The sequence below is a fragment of the Mesoplodon densirostris genome, chromosome 6 (assembly GCF_025265405.1).
Source record: "Mesoplodon densirostris isolate mMesDen1 chromosome 6, mMesDen1 primary haplotype, whole genome shotgun sequence".
NCBI classification, from domain to species: domain Eukaryota; kingdom Metazoa; phylum Chordata; class Mammalia; order Artiodactyla; family Ziphiidae; genus Mesoplodon; species Mesoplodon densirostris.
In genome coordinates this window covers 39,019,663-39,041,763 of record NC_082666.1, presented here as the reverse complement: position 1 = coordinate 39,041,763, position 22,101 = coordinate 39,019,663, and the positions used below count along the sequence as shown (strand labels likewise).

Genomic DNA, 22,101 nt, shown 5'->3' with positions numbered 1-22,101 from the left:
TCCCCTCTCCTCCCCTTCCTTTCCCTCTCCCTCTTTCTCCCTCTAGCTGCAGACAGTTGACCACACTGACTGGAGGATGATGCCTTCCCACCAGGTAGCAGATGTAAAAATTTCCCCAGGCTTACCTATACCCATCTAGGAGCAAGCCTCCGCTGGTACTAAGGCCAAAAATGGAACAACTTCTTGAGGAAACATATTAATCTGGAATTTTTTCTTTCTCTCTAAGGCAGGGGTCCTTACTTTTTTCAGTGCCATGAACTACAACAGCAGTCTAGGGATGGCTACAGCCTCCTTCTCCAAATAATGTTTTTAAATACATGAAATAAAATACATAAAATTGGGCTTCCCTGGTGGCACAGTGGTTGAGAGTCCGCCTGCAAATGCAGGGGACACGGGTTCGTGCCCCAGTCCGGGAAGATCCCACATGCTGCGGAGCGGCTAGGCCCATGAGCCATGGCCACTGAGCCTGCACGTCTGGAACCTGTGCTCCGCAACGGGAGAGGCCACAACAGTGAGAGGCCTGCGTACCGCAAAAAAAAAAAACAAAAAAAACCAAAAAAACCCATAAAATTATAAAGAAAACCAGTTACCATAAAAAGTTATTGCAATATTTTCTAAATATGATATACTAAAAATATTCTTCTTTATGAACATATTAAATAACAAGAACTAGTGGAGGCACTAATAACTACCAGAATACTGAGCAGCACATAAATGATTTTCTACAAAAACTATAAAGTGATATGAAAGTATTTCAATTTCTATTGATAACAAAGTCACACACACAGCCAGTATTACTGTGGTCTTGCCTACATTCAAATGAAAAGAAATGCTAAATTTTGGTTTGGGAAAATCAATATGTATTCTTTCCCCATCCAAGTTCACCAGCCCACTAAATTCTGTGAACCCCAGGTTATGAACCCTTGGTACTAAAAATATGGTCTGGGCCAAAAGTCTGGGGTAGTGCTTCTCAAATCACCTGGGTTAAAATGCAGATTCCTATTCAGTGTGTGCACCCTGATATTCTGCATTTGTAACAAGCCCCAGGTAATGTGATGTTCTGGTCCAGGTCACAATGCAGAGAAAAGGTTCTGAGACTTATCATGGGAGACCTCAACCTGGAGTGGAGGTGAGAGTCAGAGGCACACAGATGGTATTCCCTGACCGTGGGAGTCCCCAGAAATAGCTTGGGGTTTCTGGTTTCATCCTAAAGAGGCATGCTTTGTTTTACCATGTGCTTCAGTATTTAATGACAGAAAGAGAACTTGGACATTCTGAGTGCTGGATGCCCTCAGTTTCCCAAAACTACCACGGAGTAGCAGCTACTGGTCAGCTAAATCGCTGACCCTTGGCAAGTCCCAGCACTCAAAATGTATGCACAGGTACACATACCCATTCACAGAAAACAGAAATTACTCACAAGTCATAAAAATGACTCACCGAGACTGAAAAGTTGACGCGATGATGCAAAAGGAAAAATGTCACTAAAGTCTCTGAAAGTATTGACATATGTACCTTTGCCATTTTCCTGAGAGCACAGAAAATATATATAAATTAAAATAATATGTAATATATAAATATACAATAATAACAATATATAAAATATATAACTCTTCTCTAAACTAGGTTTCATTCTTTAGGCAAACTCAGCTGTCACAAAACTCCAGTGCCCCTGTACTTGTACTTATATATCTAATATATAGAAAAATATTAAAATAGCAAGAAAAAGTCCAAGTTAACAAATGTCACTGTTTTTAGCAATAAAATAGCCAGACGTAAGCAAAATATCAAGCACATTAAACTAAGTTTCTTTGCTCCATCCAGAATAGTTTCTATTTTTTTTTTTTGGTTTTTTTTTTTTTTTTTTGCGGTACGCGGGCCTCTCACTGTTGTGGCCTCTCCCTTGTGGAGCACAGGCTCCGGACGCGCAGGCTCAGCGGCCATGGCTCACGGGCCCAGCCGCTCCGCGGCATGTGGGATATTCCCGGACCGGGGCACAAACCCGCGTCCCCTGCATCGGCAAGGCGGACTCTCAACCACTGCACCACCAGGGAAGCCCATGTTTGTTTGTTTTTTTAAAGAAATCCAGAGACCTGGGGCACTGGGCTACATTTCTTCTTTAGCCTCCTTGGAACTCATGGATCCCTTTCGCACCACCTCTCTGCATCCAGCATTCTCAGCTAACCTTAATTCAAAAGCCAGATTGGCACTACCATCAACCTCCCACCATGGGAATCTGGTTCTGTAGAGGAAGAGCAGAAACTGCAAGTTTCAACCCAGCTGCAAGGACTGCTGGGCTGTTCTTAGGGTGCCCTCTGCTGGTCACATATGGAAGCAGAAGTCTTTCCACACTGGTAAAAAGAAAGGGTCATTTAAGGCCAAGTATTTGAGGTGACTGCAAAAGAAAAACATTTAAATAAGAACCCTATTCCAAGGCATTCTGGCTATTAAAACAAGACTGACCATATTAAGACTTTAGAAAAACACAAAAGCATCTTCCTTTAAGAATTCTAACAATGAAAATTAGAAAAAAAATTTTTGCAAGAAAGCAAGTCTTGTTTTTTTAATTTATTTATTTATTTATTTATTTATTTATTTATTTATTTATTTATTTTGCTGTGCTGGGTCTTAGCTGCGGCACGCGGGATCTTCGCTGAGGCATGAGGGGTCTTTAGTTGGGCACGCGGGTTCTAGTCCCTTGACCAGGGAATGAACCCGGGCCCCCTGCATTTGGAGTGTGGAGTCTTAACCACTGGACCACCAGGGAAGTCCCTGTTTTTGTTTTGTCACTGAAAAAAGTGAGTTGATGTTTACATTTTTCAAGTCTTACCACTTTTGGTCCCTGGGTTTCAGAAATGATGTTGATGATGCAAGAGAAGGTGGTTACACAGTTTGGGAGCCCCAAGGTAATACTCTAGAAACCTTTAAAAAGTAAACTGAGGGCTTCCCTGGTGGTTCAGTGGTTGAGAGTCTGCCTGCCGATGCAGGGGACACGGGTTTGTGCCCGGGTCCGGGAATATCCCACATGCCGTGGAGCGGCTGGGCCCGTGAGCCATGGCCGCTGAGCCTGCGCGTCCAGAGCCTGTGCTCCACAACAGAGAGGCCACAACAGTTAGAGGCCCGCGTACTGCAAAAACAAACAAACAAACAAAAAGTAAACTGAAACAGGGGGCAGAGTCAAGATGGCAGAGTAGGAGGACATGGAGTTTGTATCCCCTCACAGGCAGCCTTCTGAGGGAGCACCTACTGGGCACTTGTGGGATACTTCGGACACCTAAAGGGACGGGAGGAATCCCCACACAACCAGGTAGGACGTGGAAGGGAAGGAAGGGGGGGTAAGAAGGGTGGAGGCAGGATTGGACCAGTACCCCTGACAGGGGGACTGCGGGAGAAGAGATATTCCCACACTCAGAGAGGCCCACTCACAGTGATCAGCGGGGATGGAGAGGGACCTTTGAGGGATCATGGGATCAGAGGGGAAAGTGGCCAGGATCTCCCCTGCCTTCTTAGGCCCCAGCAAGCCTGCTGGGGTCCCAGGCCTGGGTGTCCCCAAAGCCCACTCCAGCCACATGGGTCCTGGGCCTGAGCCCCCCTTAAAGACCCCTCTGGCAGCACAGGTCCCAGGCCTGAGCCACATCCCCACCAAGGCCTCCTCTGGCTCTACAGGTCCAGGAGGGCCAAGCACTGCCCTCCTTCCAAGGCTCCTCCTGCTGTGCTGGCCCCTGCGGTCATGCCTGTGGAGGTCTGCACCCCAGCTGGCCCGCGCAGGCACATGTGCTCCAGGCCAGCTTCAGGAGCAGACGCTGGTGAAAGGTATGCGCACAGAGGTGGGGTTGACATGCCGGGTCCAGAGGCCTAACTAGGGGTCTTTGAGGGCCTACTGGGGTGGCGGGGGTTGGCTGTGCCTCACTGTAGGGGCAAGGACACTGAGAGCAGAGGTACCAGGGAATGTTTTTTTTCTTATTTTTTTATTCTTATCTTTTAAGTTTTTATTTTATTTTATATTTTGCTGTTGTGGTTCTGTTTTGCCTTATTGTTGTTATTTCATTTTCATTTCTATTTTTTCTAATATATTTTTTATTATTCTAACTTCATTTTTTATTCTTTGTTATCATTCTGCTCTTTTTTGTTTGTTGTTTTGTTGTTGTTGTTGTTTTTTGCTGTGCCACGCAGCTGGCAGGGTCTTGGCTCCCAGGCTGAGGGTTGGGCCTGAGCTCCTGTGGTGGGAGTACTGAGTCCAAGCCACTGGACTAACAGCTAATTTAAGGCCCCAGGGAATATTAATCAGTGTGAGGTCTCCCGGAGGTCCTCATCTCAGCACCAAGACCCAGCTCAACCCAACTGCCTGCAAATTCCAGTGCTGGACATCTCAGGCCAAACAACCAGCAAGACAGGAACACGGCCCCACTCATCAAAAAAAATGAAATGACAAAAAAAAAAGATGTTCTAGATGAAGGAGCAAGGTAAAAATCTACAAGACCAAATAAATGAAGAGGAAATAGGCAATCTACCTGAAAAAGAATTCAGAGTAATGATACTAAAGATGATCCAGAATCTCGGAAATAGAATGGAGGCACAGATCGAGAAGATACAAGAAATGTTTAACAAGGACCTAGAAGAACTAAAGAACAAACAATCAGTGATGAACAACACAATAACTGAAATGAAAAATACAATAGAAGGAATCAACAGCAGAATAACTGAGGCAGAAGAACGAATAACTGAGCTGGAAGATAGAATGGTGGAAATAACTGCCAAGGAGCAGAATAAAGAAAAAAGAATGAAAAGAAATGAGGAAGGTCTAAGAAACCTCTGGGACAATACTGAATGCACCAACATTCGAATTATAGGGGTCCCAGAAAAAGAAGAGAAAGAGAAAGGGTCTGAGAAAATATTTGAAAAGATTATAGTTGAAAACTTCCCTAACATGGGAAAGGAAATAACCACCCGAGTCCAGGGAGCACAAAGAGTCCCATACAGGTTAAACCAAAAGAGACACACACTGAGACACATATTAACCAAACTAACAAAAATTAAACTCTAAACTCAGAGAAAAAATATTAAAAGCAGCAAGGGAAAAGCAAAAAATAACATACAAGGGAATCCCCATAAGATAATGAGCTGACTTTTCAGCAGAAACTCTGCAGGCAAGGAGGGAGTGGCAGGATATATTTAGAGTGTTGAAAGGAAAAAACCTATAACCAAGATTACTCTACCCAGCAAGGATCTCATTCAGATTCGATGGAGAAATTAAAACCTTTACAGACAAGCAAAAGTTAAGAGAATTCAGCACCACCAAACCAGCTTTACAACAAATGCTAAAAGAACTTCTCTAGGTGGAAACACAAGAGAAGGAAAAGATCTACAAGAACAAACACAAAACAATTAAGAAAATGGTAATGGGAAAACACACATTGATAATTACCTTAAATGTGAACAGATTAAACACTCCAACCAAAAGGCACAGACTGGCTGAATGGATACAAAAACAAGATCCACATATATGCTGTCTACAAAAGACCGACCTCAGACCTAGGGACACATACAGACTGAAAGTGAGGGGATGGAAAAAGATATTCCATGCAAATGGAAATCAAAAGAACGGTGAAGTAGCAATACTCATATTAGATAAAATAGACTTTAAAATAAAGACTGTTACAAGACACAAGGAAGGACACTACATAATGATCAAGGGATCATTCCAAGAAGAAGATATAAGAATTATAAATATATATGCACCCAATACAGGAGCACCTCAATACATAAGGCAAATGCTAACAGCCATAAAAGGGAAAATCAACAGTAACACAATAATAGTAGGGGACTTTAACACCCCACTTTCACCAATGGACAGATTATTCAGACAGGAAATTAATAAGGAAACACAAGCTTTAAATGACACAATAGACCAGATAGACTTAACTGATACTTATAGGACATCCAAAAGCAGGAGAATGTACTTTCTTCTAAAGCACACATGGAACATTCTCTAGGATAGATCACATCTTGGGTCAAAACTCAAGCCTTGGTAAATTTAAGAATATTGAAATCATATCAAGCATCTTGTCCAACCACAACACTATGAGATTAGAAATCAATGACAGGTGTGGACCTCCCTGGTGGCGCAGTGGTTAAGAATCCACCTGCCAATGCAGGAGACATGGGTTCTATCCCTGGTCTGGGAAGATCCCACATGTCGCAGAGCAACTAAGCCCATGTGCCACAACTACTGAGCCTGTGCTCTAGAGTCTGCGAGCCACAACTACTGAGCCTGCAAGCCACAACTACTGAAGCCTGTGTGCCCTAGAGCCCATGCTCCACAACAAGAGAAGCTATCACAATGAGAAGCCCACGCACCACATCGAAGAGTAGCCCCAACTTGCCGCAACTAGAGAAGGCCTGCATGCAGCAGCAAAGATGCAACACACCAAAAATAAAAAATAAATAACTAAAAAAAAAGAGGAAAAAAACTGTAAAAAATACAAACACATAGAGGCTAAACAATACACTACTAAAAAACCAAGAGATCACTGAAGAAATCAAAAAGGAAATCAAAAATTACCTAGAAACAAATGACAATGAAAACACGAAGACCCAAAACCTATGGCATGCAGCAAAAGCAGTTTTAAGAGGGAAGTTTATAGCAATACAAGCCTATCTCAAGAAACAAGAAAAATCTCAAATAAACAATCTAACCTTACACCCAAAGGAATTAGAGAAAGAAGAACACACAAAACCCAGAGTTAGTGGAAGGAAAGTAATCATAAAGATCAGAGCAGAAATAAATGTAATAGAAACAAACAATAGCAAAGATCAATAAAACTAAAAGCTGGTTCTTTGAGAAGATAAACAAAATCGATAACCCATTAGCCAGATGCATCAGGAAAAAGAGGGAGAGGACTCAAATCAATAAAATTAGAAATGAAAAAGGAGAAGTTACAACAGACACCGCAGAAATACAAAGCATCCTAAGAGACTACTACAAGCAACTCTATGCCAATAAAATGGATAACCTGGAAGAAATGGACAAATTCTTAGAAAGGTATAACCTTCCAACACTGAACCAGGAAGAAATAGAAAATATGAACATACCAATCACAAGTAATGAAATTGAAACTGTGATGAAAAATCTTCCAACAAACAAAAGTCCAGGTCTAGATGGCTTCACAGGCAAATTCTATCAAACATTTAGAGAAGAGCTAACACCCATTCTTCTCAAACACTTCCAAAAAAGTGCATAGGAAGGAACACTCCCAACCTCATTCTACATGGCCACCATCACCCTGATAGCAAAACCAGAAAAAGATATCACAAAAAAAGAGAAAATTACAGACCAATATCACTGATGAACATACACAGAAAAATACTAGCAAACAGAATCCAACAACATGTTAAAAAGATCATACACCATGATCAGCTGGGATTCATCCCTGGGATGCAAGGATTCTTCAATACACGTGAATCAATCAGTGTGATACACCATATTAATAAGTTGAAGAGTAAAAACCATGTGATCCTCTCAATAGATGCAGAAAAAGCTTTTGACAAAATTCAACACCATTTATGATAAAAACTCTCCAGAAAGTAGGCATAGAGGGAAACTACCTCAACATAATAAAGGCCATATATGACAAACCACAGCAAACATCATTCTCAATGGTGAAAACCTGAAAGCATTTCCACTAAGGTCAGGAGCAAGACAAGGATGTCCACTCTCGCCAATATTTTTCAACATAGTTTTGGAAGTCCTAGCCATGGTAATCAGAGAAGAAAAATAAATAAAAGGAATCCAAATTGGAAAAGAAGCAAAACTGTCACTGTTCTCAGATGACATGATACTCTACATAGGAAATCCTAAGGATGCTACCAGAAAACTACTAGAGCTAATCAATGAATTTGGTAAAGTTGCAGGATACAAAGTTAATGCACAGAAATCTCTTGCATTCCTATACACTAACAACAAAAGATCAGAAAGAGAAATTAAGGACACAATTCCATTAACCATTGCAACAAAAAGAATAAAATACCTAGGAATAAAGCTACCTAAGGAAGCAAAAGACCTGTACTCAGAAAACTACAAAATACTGATGAAAGAAATCAAAGATGACACAAACAGATGGAGAGATATACCATGTTCTTGGATTGGAAGTATCAATTTTGTGAAAATGAGTACCCTACCCAAAGCAGTCTACAGATTCAGTGCAATCCCTATCAAATTACCAATGGCATTTTTCACAGAATTAGAACAAAAAATTTTACCATTTGTATGGAAACGCAAAAGATCCCAAACAGTCAAAGCTACCTTGAGAAAGAAAAACAGAGCTGGAGGAATATCAGGCTCTCTGACTTCAGACTATACTACAAAGCTACAGTGATCAAAATCCCTACAGTGGTAGTGACTTCCCTGGTGGCATAGGTTGAGAATCTTCCTGCCAATGCAGGGGACACGGGTGATCCCTGGTCCAGGAAGATCCCACATGCCATGGAGCAACTAAGCCCGTGCGCCACAACTACTGAGCCCGAGTGGTCATAACTATTGAAGCCTGTGTGTCTAGAGCCCATGCTCCACAACAAGAGAAGCTACCACAATGAGAAGCCCGTGCACCACAACAAAGAGTAACCCCCACTTGCTGCAACTAGAGAAAGCCCCCATGCAGCAACAAAGACCCAATTCAGCCAAAAATAAATAAATAAATAAATTTATAAAAAAAGAAAAGACAGTATGGTACTGGCACAAGAAGTATAGATCAATGGAACAGGATAGAAAGCCCAGAGATAAACCCACGTACCTATGGTCACCTAATCTATGACAAAGGAGGCAAGAAAATACAATGGAGAAAAGACAGCCTCTTCAATAAGTGGTGCTGGGAAAACTGGATAGCTACATGTAAAAGAATGAAATTAGAACACTACCTAACACCATACACAAAAATAAACTCAAAATGGATTTGAGGCCTAAATGTAAGACTGGACACTATATAAAACTCTTAGAGGAAAACACAGGAAGAACACTCAGTGACACAAATCACAGCAAGATCTTTTTTGACCCACCTACTAGAGTAATGAAAATAAAAACCAAAATAAACAAATGAGACCTAATGAAACTGAAAAGCTTTCACACAGCAAAGGAAACCATAAACAAGAGGAAAAGACAATACTCAGAATGGGAGAAAATATTTGCAAATGAAGCAACTGACAAGGGATTAATCTCCAGAATATACAAACAGCTCATGCAGCTCAATATGAAAAAAACAAACAACCCAATCAAGAAATGGGCAGAAGACCTAAATAGACATTTCACCAAAGAAGACACACAGTTGGCCAAGAGGCACATGAAAAGATGCTCAACGTCACTAATTATTAGAGAGATGCAAATCAAAACTATAATGAGGTATCTCCTCATACCAGTCAGAGTGGCCATCATCAAAAAATCTACAAACAGTAAATGCCGGAGAGGGTGTGGAGAAAAGGGAACCCTCTTGCACTGCTGGTGGGAATGTAAATTGATACAGACAGTATGGAGAACAGTAGGGAGGTTCCTTAAAAAACTAAAAATAGAACTACCATATGACCCAGCAATCCCCCTACTGGGTATATACCCTAAGAAAACCATAATTCAAGAAGACATATGCATCCCAATGTTCACTGGAGCACTATTTACAACAGCCAGGACTTGGAAGCAAGTGAAATATCCATCAACAGATGAATGGATAAAGAAGATATGTTACATATATACAATGGAATATTACTCAGCCATAAAAAGGAATGAAATTGGGTCATTTGTAGAGATGTGTATGGATCTAGAGACTGTCATACAGAGTGAAATAAGTCAGAAAGAAAAAACAAATATTGTATATTAATGCATATATGTGAAATCTAGAAAAATGGTACAGATGAACATATCAGCAAAGCAGAAATAGAGACACAGACGTAGAGAATAAACGTATAGATACCAAGGGGGGAAAGGAGGAGTGGGATGAATTGGGAGATTGGGAGTGACATATATACACTACTATGTATAAACTAGATAACTAATGAGAACCTGCTGTACAGCACAGGGAAATCTACTCAGTGCTCTGTGGTGACCTAATGGGAAGGAAATCCAAAAAAGAGGGGATATATGTATACATATGGCTGATTTACTTTGCTGTACAACAGAAACTAACACAACATTGTAAAGCAATTATACCCCAATTTAAAAATAAACTGAAAAAATAAAGAACTCCTACAACTCAACAACAAAAGAACAAACAACCCAATTCAAAAATGGGCAAAGGAGGGCTTCCCTGATGGCGCAGTGGTTGGGGGTCCGCCTGCCGGTGCGGGGGACGCAGGTTCGCGCCCCGGTCTGGGAGGATCCCGCGTGCCGCGGAGCGGCTGGGCCCGTGAGCCATGGCCGCTGGGCCTGCGCGTCCAGAGCCTGTGCTCCGTGGCGGGAGAGGCCGCAGGGGTGAGAGGCCCGCGTACCGCAAAAAAAAAAAAAAAAAAAAAAAAAAAAAAAAGGCAAAGGATTTGAATAGACATTTCTCCAAAGAATATGGACAAATGGCCAACAAGCACATGAGAAGATGCTCAACATCACTAACCATCAGTGAAATGTAAATCAAAACTATGACGAGATATCACTTCATACCCATTAGCACACCTACTACTACTACTACTACTACTACTACCAAAAAAAAAAGAAACAACAAGTGGTGAGGATGTGGAGAAATTGAAATCCCTGTGCACTGTTGGTGGGAATATAAAATGGTGTGGCTGTGGTTCATGTGTTATCGTGAAAAACAAACGATGGGGTTTGGAGAGCTTCCAGTTGATGAACACATTGATGTGCTGGGAGTGGGGCACACCTGGAGGAGTTGTGAAAGCTCCAAACCATTTCCCACATACCTTGTCCTATGCATTTCTTCCCTTTGGCTGTTCCTGAGTTGTATGCTTCATAATAAACAGGCAATAGAGAGTAAAGCACTTCCCCGAGTTCTGTGAGCCATTCTAGCAAATTATTAAACCCGAGGAAGGGGGTGTGGAGACCCCAGATTGATGGTCAGTTGGTCAGAAGCACCAGTCACAACCTGGGACTTGTGTTTGGCATCTGAAGTAGGGAGCAGTCTTGGGGAACTAAGCGCTTAACCTGCGGGGTCTGTGCTAACTCCGGGTAGAGTCTGCATTTAATTGTAGGACCCCTAGTTGGTGTCCAAAGAGTTGGAGAATTGCTTAATGTGAGGGAAAGATCCCACACATTTGGCATCAGAAGTGCTCTGTGTATAGAGGAAACAAGTTTCCTTCAACTATCCGAAAGAACTGAAAGCAGGGTCTCAAAGACATATTTGTGCACCCACGTTCATAGCAGGATTATACACAAACAGCCAAGAGGTAGAAGCAATCCAAATGTCCACTGACAGACGAATGGATAAACAAAATGTGGTATATCCATATGATGGAATATTATTTAGTCTTAAAAAGGCAAGAAATTTGGACACATGCTGCAACATGGATGAAACTTGATGATATTATCCTAAGCGAAATAAGCCAGCTACTGAAAGATAAATATTGTGTGATTCTACTTTTATGAGGTACCTACAGTAGTCACATTCATAGAGAAAGAAAGTAGAATGGTGGTTGCCAGGAGCTGGGGAAAGGGAGGAATGGGGAGTTATTGTTTAATGGGTATAGAGTTTCAGTTTTGCAACATGAAAAAGTTGTAGAGGTTGGCTACACAACAGTGTGCATATACTTAACACTACTGAACTGTACACTTAGAAATGGTTAGGATGGTAAATTTTATGTTATGTGTATTTTACAATTAAATTTTTTTTTAATTTTAAAGTAAATTGAAGCATGTCAACACAATCATTCCTTCATTTGCTGCCCTGTCCATCTGGCTCAGCTTCTCTAAACTTAGAAAGTCAGAGCTGGCAGGGATTTGGAGACATAGTTCCATTTTAAAGATTAAAAAATGGAGGCAACATTGGCAAGATGACCTGTGAAGGTCTTGGTAGGTTAGCAGTGAAGACAAGACTAGAAAGAAGAGCTCCTGACTGGCCACCTCCAGACTGGGGCCCTACCCTGCACCACGACCCCGATGGGGACAGTCCATTTCTTGGTGGAAATGATAATAACTCTCATCCAAACCGGGGATCCTTCCCACACACCACTGGTCTGGGGGGTCTGGCAAGCCCAGGAAAAAAATGTACCTTGGTTAAAGTCCATATGATCTGAATTTCAAAGCCCCTGAACAAACCTGGAAGCAGAAGAGGAGAGAAATATGACCAACTTAAATGTTGACAGGGCACACTGAGTATTGTTTTTTCCATTGAGTTATTTTGTAATTTTTCCCAACATGAGCCTTAAAAGGAATATTACCCTTCAAGGCAGACTGAATAAATGACCTACTGTTTTTCTGCCTGTCTACAATAATATCACAGTATGAGGTATGCATATAAATTATTTTTATTTTATTTTGATGACTGGGAAAAGATACCAACATATAAGATCAAATCAAAGCTAACAAATAACTCTACTGGCAGTTAAGTGGCTGATTTTATTCAAATAAAGACATGTCTGTTTAAACCAAAAAAATGTTCCCACTGGCACTTTGCTTTGGCTGGGACCTTTGAAATTAAGGCCAAGGTGCTGATAAGCACCCTCACAGCATCGGCCTTTTACCTCCTTTGAAGCACTCCCAGTACCTGGAACAGCACACAGATGTGTGGTCCACGCAAGTGCCTTGGAAACAATCCCTTTCACCAGTGGTTTATTTTGAGAAGATTCACTTTCAGCTGGTAAGGCTTTGCCCGGATACATTTCTCAGGGCTGATGATGGCTCCTCATGCAGCACATGATGTAGATTCTCTTTGCATTTTGCAGACATTCCTGTTGTGCCTTAACCAGGGGGGAGTGCCACAACCAAAACAGCTGGGAATATTCCCTCGTTCCCCCCAGTCTGCAAGCCAGTCTGCAAGCCAGTCTGCAATTCTGCCCCAGGTTCTAGCCCTTCAAATCTTGAGGGATGTTTTCTTCATCCGCAGGTTGTTTAGGTTTTAACTGGCTGTTTAAAGTTAAAAAGGAGTATCTCAAGCCCCCTGCCATGCTGAAAGGAGAATAAAAGAGAGTGAAAATAAATTCCATAGATGGTACAACCAACAGTTACTGACATCTTTATAAATACAGTCAACTTAATTTTTTTGATAACTTGGATGTTTGTTTCTTTTTCTTTATTTTATTGAAGTATAGGTGATTTACCATGCAGTCAGCTTAACTTGAAGGGAATTATTGAGCCCTCTGTTTTACTTCCTCAAATTTGTGTATTAATCGATGAGAATTAACCCTCTTATTTACAAATCTTTGGGGGCAGAAAAAGAGCAGATCAAGTTTAATAGAGAAACTTGGAGAAAAAATAAGCACTTGGTTATTACTTGAATAAACTATACATTATCCTAAAATGGTGTCCCATCTCTGAGACCCCAAAATGCCTTTCAAAAGTATCTTAGTCACTCCTCCCAATATCCTTAGCACATGGCACTTCAATGGAGCACAGATTTAGTGAGGCCCATGTACAAAAGGAAGACACACAACTTAAGGGCTTTTCTGAGAGGAGGAAATAGAAAATTAGATCTCAACCCTTTGAATTTTCATTACATGTCCCCATGGTCCACATGAAAGTGTATGTCATAAAAAGAGATGAACTGAATGATTTAAGTAAATTTTATCCTAGAAATTGTAAAGTCAAAACACCTCCTGCTCTTTCACTTATATTAATCAGGCTTTTAAAAATTCATATTTTACTAAAATGAGTTCATTTAAAAATCCCACTTACCAAATATTTAACCCTACAAAGTTTAATACAGAGAAAATGTAGTCTCCACCTACTAACATTCCAATGTAGGCAACGGATACGTTCTGCAGAAAAAGAGACGATTAATGATTTTAAAAGTAAAGGCTTTAGGGGGAAAACTCATATATATATATGACACCTGAAACTAAATATTTTAGTTACTTTTCAAAGAGACTCGCATATAGTAGGGGTTCATGGAATATTGAATAAGTGGATAAAAACCATTACATATGGCTTTATAAAGAAAATGAAATAAACTACAGCACCATAACCACAGAAACTGCATTATCCATACCCTCTTCCAGTTAATACATAGGAAAAAGATGTAAGAGTTGGGTTGTAATCAGCTTTCCAGATTTCATCTCTTTACCATCACTGGGTAGTGAATTTTAATCATATTAGTCCTAAACTTGAACAAACTAAGACATCTGATAAATTACAAGCAGTACTCTGTCCAGTGTATTCTCAGAGGCCCTTGGGCAGCCAACAGAGAAGTCTACTGTTGAAGCACTCACTCACGGTAGGAGTTCACATGAACAGAAACACAAAGCAACTGCAGAACAGAATTTAGAACACCTCCACCCTCCTATTCATTAGTGTGTGTTCAAATGCATGTACACACACGCAGCATACACACCAATCCCAGAGTTAATCACCTTATAATTGAGTATAGATCTAGACTGAAAACAGTTCTTCACAAGAATTCTTAGTCAGCAAGGTTCTCCCAGAAAACCAAACTGTAGATCACAAGGTATCTTAGCACAGAAATTTGGAATTTTTTCCAGCTATTTCACTTGGTTTTCCCAGACCATCCCTTCCCACCATTCTCAATTTAAGTCATAATTTGTCTCTTCCTTTTAAATTAGCAAGTCTTCCCTCTGTTTTGTGGATTAGACTAGAAGACGTAGGAGGGATTACCCAGGCACAGCTGAAAATATCACAAGCCTCCACTCTTACTACAGCACGGTAATAACAACAATAAAATCAAACAGTCAATTCCCCAATTTGGTTGTGCGTTTCAAGGCTTCAACCACTTACCTTGATGGCTCCAACCACTGCCGTCGTCAGGGCTGAATTGTAATAGCTGCACAAAAGTGTGGAGTACATCAACAGAAACCTGGGGCAAGGAAGAAAACACTTGAGTGTGCCTTACTGGTCTGGGTAATAAGCAGATTAAGAAGAGCCAGTAAGTGACCCACACAGGTATTTTAAACAAATAAAGAAAAACACACCATAAAGATTTAAAAATACCTACATCTTAAAACATCTCAATAATTCGACATTTTCAGGAAAATGGTCCAGTCGTGCATTAGCCAAACTTTCTACCTTAGATGTCCTTTTCATTTTGTCTGTGCATTTTCCATCAGTGTTTCCACAAAAAGGGGATAAGGACAATGAGATTTTTTAAATGATCTGAAATCTTTCCTTTAACAGATGTTACAACAGTGGGTTTCAATCCTCTCTGTGTATCAGAATCACCTGGTGCACTTTTAACACCATGATGCCCTGCAGAGGGTCTCCAACTGGTTTGAGGTGGGGACCCAGCCATATGCCATATCAAAGCTCTATGGATGATTCTAATGTGCAGCCTGTTCTGAGAACCACTGGTGTAAGCAGGGAAAACCAGCTGAATGATTGCTAGCTTTGGACAAAGAAGATTTAAATAATGGATTCCACATGCCAGTGGTACTCCTGTACCTTATTACTAAAGTTAATTTGACAGGCATTCAACACTGACCAGTATGTTGACACTTGTCAACAAAATGACTACAGAATCATGACCAAACACCAGATAAGAAAATATACATATACACAGGAATGTAGAATTCAATCAGAGGTAAAGAAATATATTCATTTCACTCAAGTAGTAATGAAAATTAGCTGTAACCTAGGTGGGGTGCAAAATTTCATCCACTGGAATCAGGTGATTAAATGTTGAAAGAGGTTACAATAAAAACTGGTTGAGAATGAAACTGGAAAGATACTGAGAGAGCATAACATGTTAGAAGGCATGAGCTTGGGAATTGTACTCTAAGAAAGGGCTCAGCCCCTAAGCATTAGGGAGACTCCCCCGGGGCAATTTAGCACCCAGTCGCAGGTCCAGGACCAAACTTCTGATTGTTAATAACAGAATCTAGATCACAAACACAGTAACCGTTTTTGTCCTGAGTATGTTCATTACCAGGGATGATAGAGAAAAATATTAGAGATAACGTACATCAAGCTTTTACATTAAGTTGAGGAATAAACTCAATTACAAACAAATTCTGTAATCTTCAAAATAATGTATGTCTTTGTTATTAAGGTAATTACAATAATTTGGCAAGTTAGAGAATCCAACATCTTGGTCTTTGTGGCTTGTATTTAAAATGTGCAATTGATATTAAATTTGCAATTTTCACTTGAATGGAATAAGAAAATCTAAGTCTGTACACAGTATTCAGATGTTTAAAAGAAGCTGATTTACCACATTGCCAAGTTTGGTTTATTAGATTTCAAAGAGTTGCTAGGCTTGTAAAGCAACCTGGCCCATCAGCTTCTCTAGGGCCTTATTAAGGCTTGGAATTGCTGGAAAAATCAGGTAAATTACATTTGTAAATCACATTTTAAATGTTTAATTTTTTTAATTCACTAAGTTGTAAACAAGACTGATTTACAGTAAATTATTTAGGAGATTTCAATCAGTTAAACTTGGGTTAACAAACCACTAATCGAATAATGAAAGTAAATATTCTTATGTTAATATAAAAATTACTAGCTTTATAAATAGAGCAAGAATATTTATAAATTGGCTTAAGAAAATCTAAGTTTTTAAAAAATTTTTACAATTTTAATAAATTCAACATTAATTTAGAGTCCCAGGGAACTATAAATAATCCAACTTATGCATAAAGTGAAAAGATTAAAAAACTCAACCTGGTGTTACTTGGTGCCTGCTCTGCTGGGCCTGGGTAGTAAGAGTATATAACCCACAGCATCTGCCCTGGAGGAGCTAAGAGTCTAATAAAATAACAGAGATCACAACTCCCAGGAGGGGCCCAACCCAATTTCCAGGACACAGAAAAGCTTCCTGCAGGCTTCCTAAACTGGAGTGCAGCCTTAAACCCAGGACAGTCATGAATGTCCTTTATGTCCTATTTTTGCTTAAAATTTCCTACTCCAGGGTTTCAATCATGCAATGTTTTCTTCATTCCACATTTTAGTGAAACCACCTTGGCCAATATCCATCTAGCATGAGTGTGGGCCACTAGGACACTCACCCACCAGCTGGGTTGAGCGAGGGGAGGAGTCCCTGTCTCCAGCCTCCTAGGGGAGTCTGAATTAGCGGCAGTCCTCCTAAGTGACAGATGGCATCTGATACAGGAACAGCCACTTTCTGCAGACAGAAAGGCTGCACTTCTTAGTATACCACCTGGGTGTCCCCAGAGAGGGTAACTATAAAATGACGAGGATCAAAGGAGTGTATTAAAACTTTTTCTAAGAAACATGATTTATTTCTATATGTAAATATGTACCTACACAGTCCTTTGGCTAAGACCAAGGTTCTGAATTAAAAGACCCTCCATTAACTCAGTGCAAAGGAAACCACTTTTAACACCAAAAATGTCAACCTCCACATGACAGTTTTGATTTTAGCATCTGTGAATTAATAAAATGTAAAGATATTTAAAAGCACTGCTCAGTAGATTTCTGCCATTACGTACTTATAAAATCGTACTTATCATCTGTGTACATTTGAAAAATAATGGCACATACAAAAGATACACATTTATTCAGACAACAGATACCAGCTGGTGTTTTGGCTTATAGGGCCCCAAGGGATGGAGGTGCCCATGTGAAAACCCCTGAACCAGAACCCTTGCTCAAAGGTTTCTTCCTGTTTCTGAAAAATAACACAAAAAATAACTGATTAACCCAAAGTTGGACGGCACACTCGTGGGAGTCACAAGCAGAACTCAAATGGCCTTGTTTACAACTTGTTGCTGGTTACCATTCCATGTACAAGCATACATAGAAATCCAACACGAATGTTCAAATAATAAAATGCTACTTTTACACTCCTTCCACCAACCACGATTGTACCCAAGCACATTACTCTCTTATTTCAGATTTCAAAGGAGTTCAAGTAATCTCATCTTGCCCATCTCTGGTAAAAACTCGCTCCTACCCCAGACCTCAGTAGTGTGCCAGGGAAGCCAAAGTCATGGGATAAGTATGATCTATTTTCCTGGAGCATCGATTTTACACTACAATTTGGTCTGTTGGGAAATGGTAGAAATATCTGCACTCTTTGAAGGTTCTGTCACTCCTGTGCCCAAGCAATCAGCAGAATCCTATTTTGTCTTGGACCCTACATCTTGGCAGGATCAGTGAATGTTCAAAGAATAGAACATTTTTTATGCTGTGAGTAGGGAAAATTGATACATTTGTGTTTCTATTAAGGAATATATTACTGCTTCAGTGAGATCAAAGAGGCTGCTACTAGGGCAGAAACAGATTAGGATAATTGCCTCCAGGGCTTAGGGGCTGGTGCCAGATGCTGGTGTGAATGAACCAGAACCTGTCACTTCTCGGCAAGATTAAAAAGAACAGCAGAGCTAGCTTTTTAAAATCTAGTTTGTCAACTTAAATTTCAGTCTTATTTTACCTCTACCTGCATTAAATTATCATGGCTCCCACAATCCAGTTTACCTGCCTGATGCAATTTCACTTCATCATATGATTTATTTACAAACTCTTGATTACAAATAGCATTTCTTAAAGCTGAATCATTCACCATAACTCAGAAGAAAAGTCTGCTCTTCTCACCATTCCACTGGCTTCTTAACATACAGTTTTAAAGTGTTATAATTTTTAAATTATATTTTCAACTCCGGATAGAGGGTTGGTGGTCAGAGAAAGCAAGTTTGAAATGCAAACTTGAAAGCAGTGAAAATAAGAAAGAAGCTGAGAGAGAGTTCTCTGGAGTCAAGGGTTGGAACGCGCACATGTTAGTCCTGAGGCTCCTTGAGCATGAACCGAAGAGAAGGGACGGCCAGTTCCAGTTGTTCTGAAAAGCAAGGATATGCTCAGAAGCTTACAATGGTTTCTATTACTGCAAAGAAGCAAGTGATCTGATCATAGTGTCCTCTGAGTGAGAAACTGTAAGAAAGCAGGATTCTGAAAAATGCACCATGCCAAAATGGAAGTTTCCTTCTAGAGCAGTTTCAGAATTAAAACTTGGTGGTTGAAGATGAAGTAGACGTAACAGAAGAAAAACTATTGAAGTCATGGGCTATAGGCAGAACCAAATCTGTCTGGGGTGAAAAAGGACAGCCAAACTGAACAGGCTGGACTCACGAAATAGAAATATTAACAACAACATAGTTAACACTTACTGAACATTTTCTATATGTCTACACTAAGTGTTCTTTACTCATTCAATCCACATAACCTTATAAATTAGCTACATTACCTCATTGTTCCCATTTTAAAGATAAGGAAATTGAGGCTCAGAGAGGGTAAATAACTTATCCAAGGACCCAGAGCTAAAAAGTGGCAAAGCCAGGATTCAAATCTAGGCCATCTGATTCCAGAGTACAGGCACCTTTTAGAATGATGCCATGATTTTAGTGTCCTCAAAAGACCCACTTAAAAAATTGAGACCTACCTAGTTTTTACCCTTAAAGTTGTAGAATCTGAAATATTAATGTTTTCATCATTTACTGATTTATTTTTAATTACTATGCCTTTATGACATTTTTACATGCAAAATGACTACTGATAAAATACTGATTAAGAACGTTTATAAAGAGAGTATTTGTTTTCTAGGAAGCACGTTATTAATTGGGAAAAAAAGGCATGTAGTTGTAGATAAATAGGGTCAAGATTCTGACAAAGAAGCCCCAGAAGTGCCAGCTCAGGCACTGCCCACCCCACCACTCACTGCAGACAGCTGACGTCAAAGGGTTTATTTCTTGGGACTTCCCTGGTGGCACAGTAGTTAAGAATCCGCCTGCCAATGCAGGGGGCATGGGTTCGAGCCCTGGTCCAGGAAGATCGCACATGCTGTGGAGCAACTAAGCCCATGCACCACAACTACTGAGCCTGCGTGCCACAACTACTGAGGCCCGCGCGCTCTAGAGCCTGCGTGCTGCAACTACTGAAACCCACATGCCTAGAGCCCGTGCTCTGCAACAAGAGAAGCTACCACAATGAGAAGCCCACACACCACAATGAAGAGTAGCTCCCACTCACCACAACTAGAGAAAGCCCACACACAGCAAAGAAGACCCAACGCAGCCAAAAATAAAAATTTTTTAAATTAAAAAAAAAAAAAAGGTTTACTTCTGGATTTCCTTCATGGAATGGCTAAATAGTAAAGTGCAAGTGAAAAAAAAAGACAAAACAAAACAAAAATATTATCAAGTTTATAATGACATGAGATAAAACTAAAACTTGGCTCTGCTGTTCACAGGTGAACATGGGCTTAGGCAAGGAAACGTGCTGGTCTGAGTTTGTGTGATATGGGTTGACTTTTTTTTAATTGTAATGGGGGGAAAAGGATGATTTCACAAAGGGTAACTCACAAACACAGCTTAGTAGATTTTTTTCAAAGTTATATGTTCTCAGTCAACAACTGGGAAAACTACAAATATCCTACTACACTTAGGCATCCAACAATGGCTGCCTAAGTACTGAGAGCACTCAGTCCTCACCCATTGCCAAACAACCAATGCCTGAAAGAACACATTATTTGAGAGACTGTTGGTTTTGAAAGAGGCACAAGAGCTTGCCTAATATCCCCCCTTTGGAAAAGGGAGAAACTGGGTACAGAGAGATAAGGGGATTTGAGCCAGGCAGGCATCAGAGCAGCAGACAATAGGTACAGGATCAGGGTGCTTCAGGGCAGAGGCCATTGCAAAACAGCACTGTCTGTAAACTGAGCCCTGGGTCAAACCCCAAGTGAGAAGGGACACTAGCCCACTGAGGCCAGACCCTCAAAAAGGCCAGAGTGGTCCAAGTCAGGGGCACACCTGGCTACCAACTAGACTAAAAACAATTTGTCCCTTCAGGAAAGTTTCTCAAGTTCCTATTTTCAGTCCACAGGACTGATTAAGATTAAATAATATGCTCACAAATCACAGGTCACCAAATACACAAGAAAGCAAACCATAATGACACTCACAAACTACATATTTAGTCAACCAACTACATATTTAGATTCTCAAGAACTGCAGATATTAGAATCATCAGATGCAGAATACAGAATAGTTACGTGTGTAATATTTAAAGAAATAAAAGGTACAGTCTCAAAGATGACCAACAAAAGAATGTTAAGAATGAACAGATAAGTTTGAAAACAAACTGTGGAACTTTTACAAATAAAGTATAAAATCGTTAAAATCAAAAACTCCAGCAGGGAGGGGCAAGATAGGGTAGGGGATTAAGAGGTACAAAGTATTATGTATAAAATAAGTAAGGTACAAGGATATACAGTACAACACAGGGAATATAACCAATATTTTATAATAACTCTAAATGGAATATAACCTTTAAAAACTGTGAATCATTATGTGGTATACCTGAAACACATAATAATGTACATCAGCTATACCTCAATAAAAAATAAATTTAAAAAAAACCTCCAAAAAACAGGTTAAACATTAAATCAGACACAGCTAAAGAGAGAATTACTGAACTTGAGGATATACATAAATATTTTTACTGATGTGATTACATTAACTGCAACTAAGATCAAGTTTAAGAATTGAAGAGTGTTGATCAAAGACTCATGAATTGTCTTAGTTCATTTACACACAATGAAAATTACAGTACTAGTAATGTAAAAAAATAAGGGGGAATTCATCTTTCTTCACAGGAAAAATCTTTTGACAAATAATTCCAAGACAGTCACTCAAAGACCCTTTCTTATGGGATAAGACACAGGTGCTTGTGTATACATGGAGCCCAGTCCAGGAAGGATACTCCAAAGACTTCAAAGCAGCAGTTGCTTCTGGAGAGGAAAACTGCAGTGCCACAAGGCAGAGAAGAAGGGAAGGTGGCTTATGTTCCCTATGCATCCTTTTGCAGCTTTTGGATTATTTACTAGTTGTATGTATTATCTATTCATGAAAAGGACTTTTCAAGTTTGGGGAACATATAAAAAGACAAACTGCATGGCCACTCAACAGGAAGCTATACCTAAGGAAAATTTTAAGAACAAAAGCCTAAAATTATTGGGCAATATAATGGCCTGGGCACCTCTCCTCAGAAAACACCCTGAA

General features: G+C 40.1%; 1 protein-coding gene across 2 annotated transcripts in view; it reads right to left on the bottom strand.

Moving 5' to 3' along the window:
* Positions 1 to 12,467: 12,467 nt before the first annotated feature.
* SLC35D2 (solute carrier family 35 member D2) overlaps positions 12,468 to 22,101 on the bottom strand; it is a 52,189-nt gene continuing 42,555 nt past the window's right edge. For both annotated transcript variants that reach the window (XM_060100733.1, XM_060100735.1), the window contains 3 exons: positions 14,873 to 14,951; positions 13,817 to 13,899; positions 12,468 to 13,090 (listed from right to left, as the gene is read on the bottom strand). In XM_060100733.1, the coding sequence (XP_059956716.1) occupies positions 12,988 to 13,090; positions 13,817 to 13,899; positions 14,873 to 14,951 (265 nt within the window). In that variant the 3' untranslated portion in view covers positions 12,468 to 12,987. The remainder of the gene's footprint in view (positions 13,091 to 13,816; positions 13,900 to 14,872; positions 14,952 to 22,101) is intronic.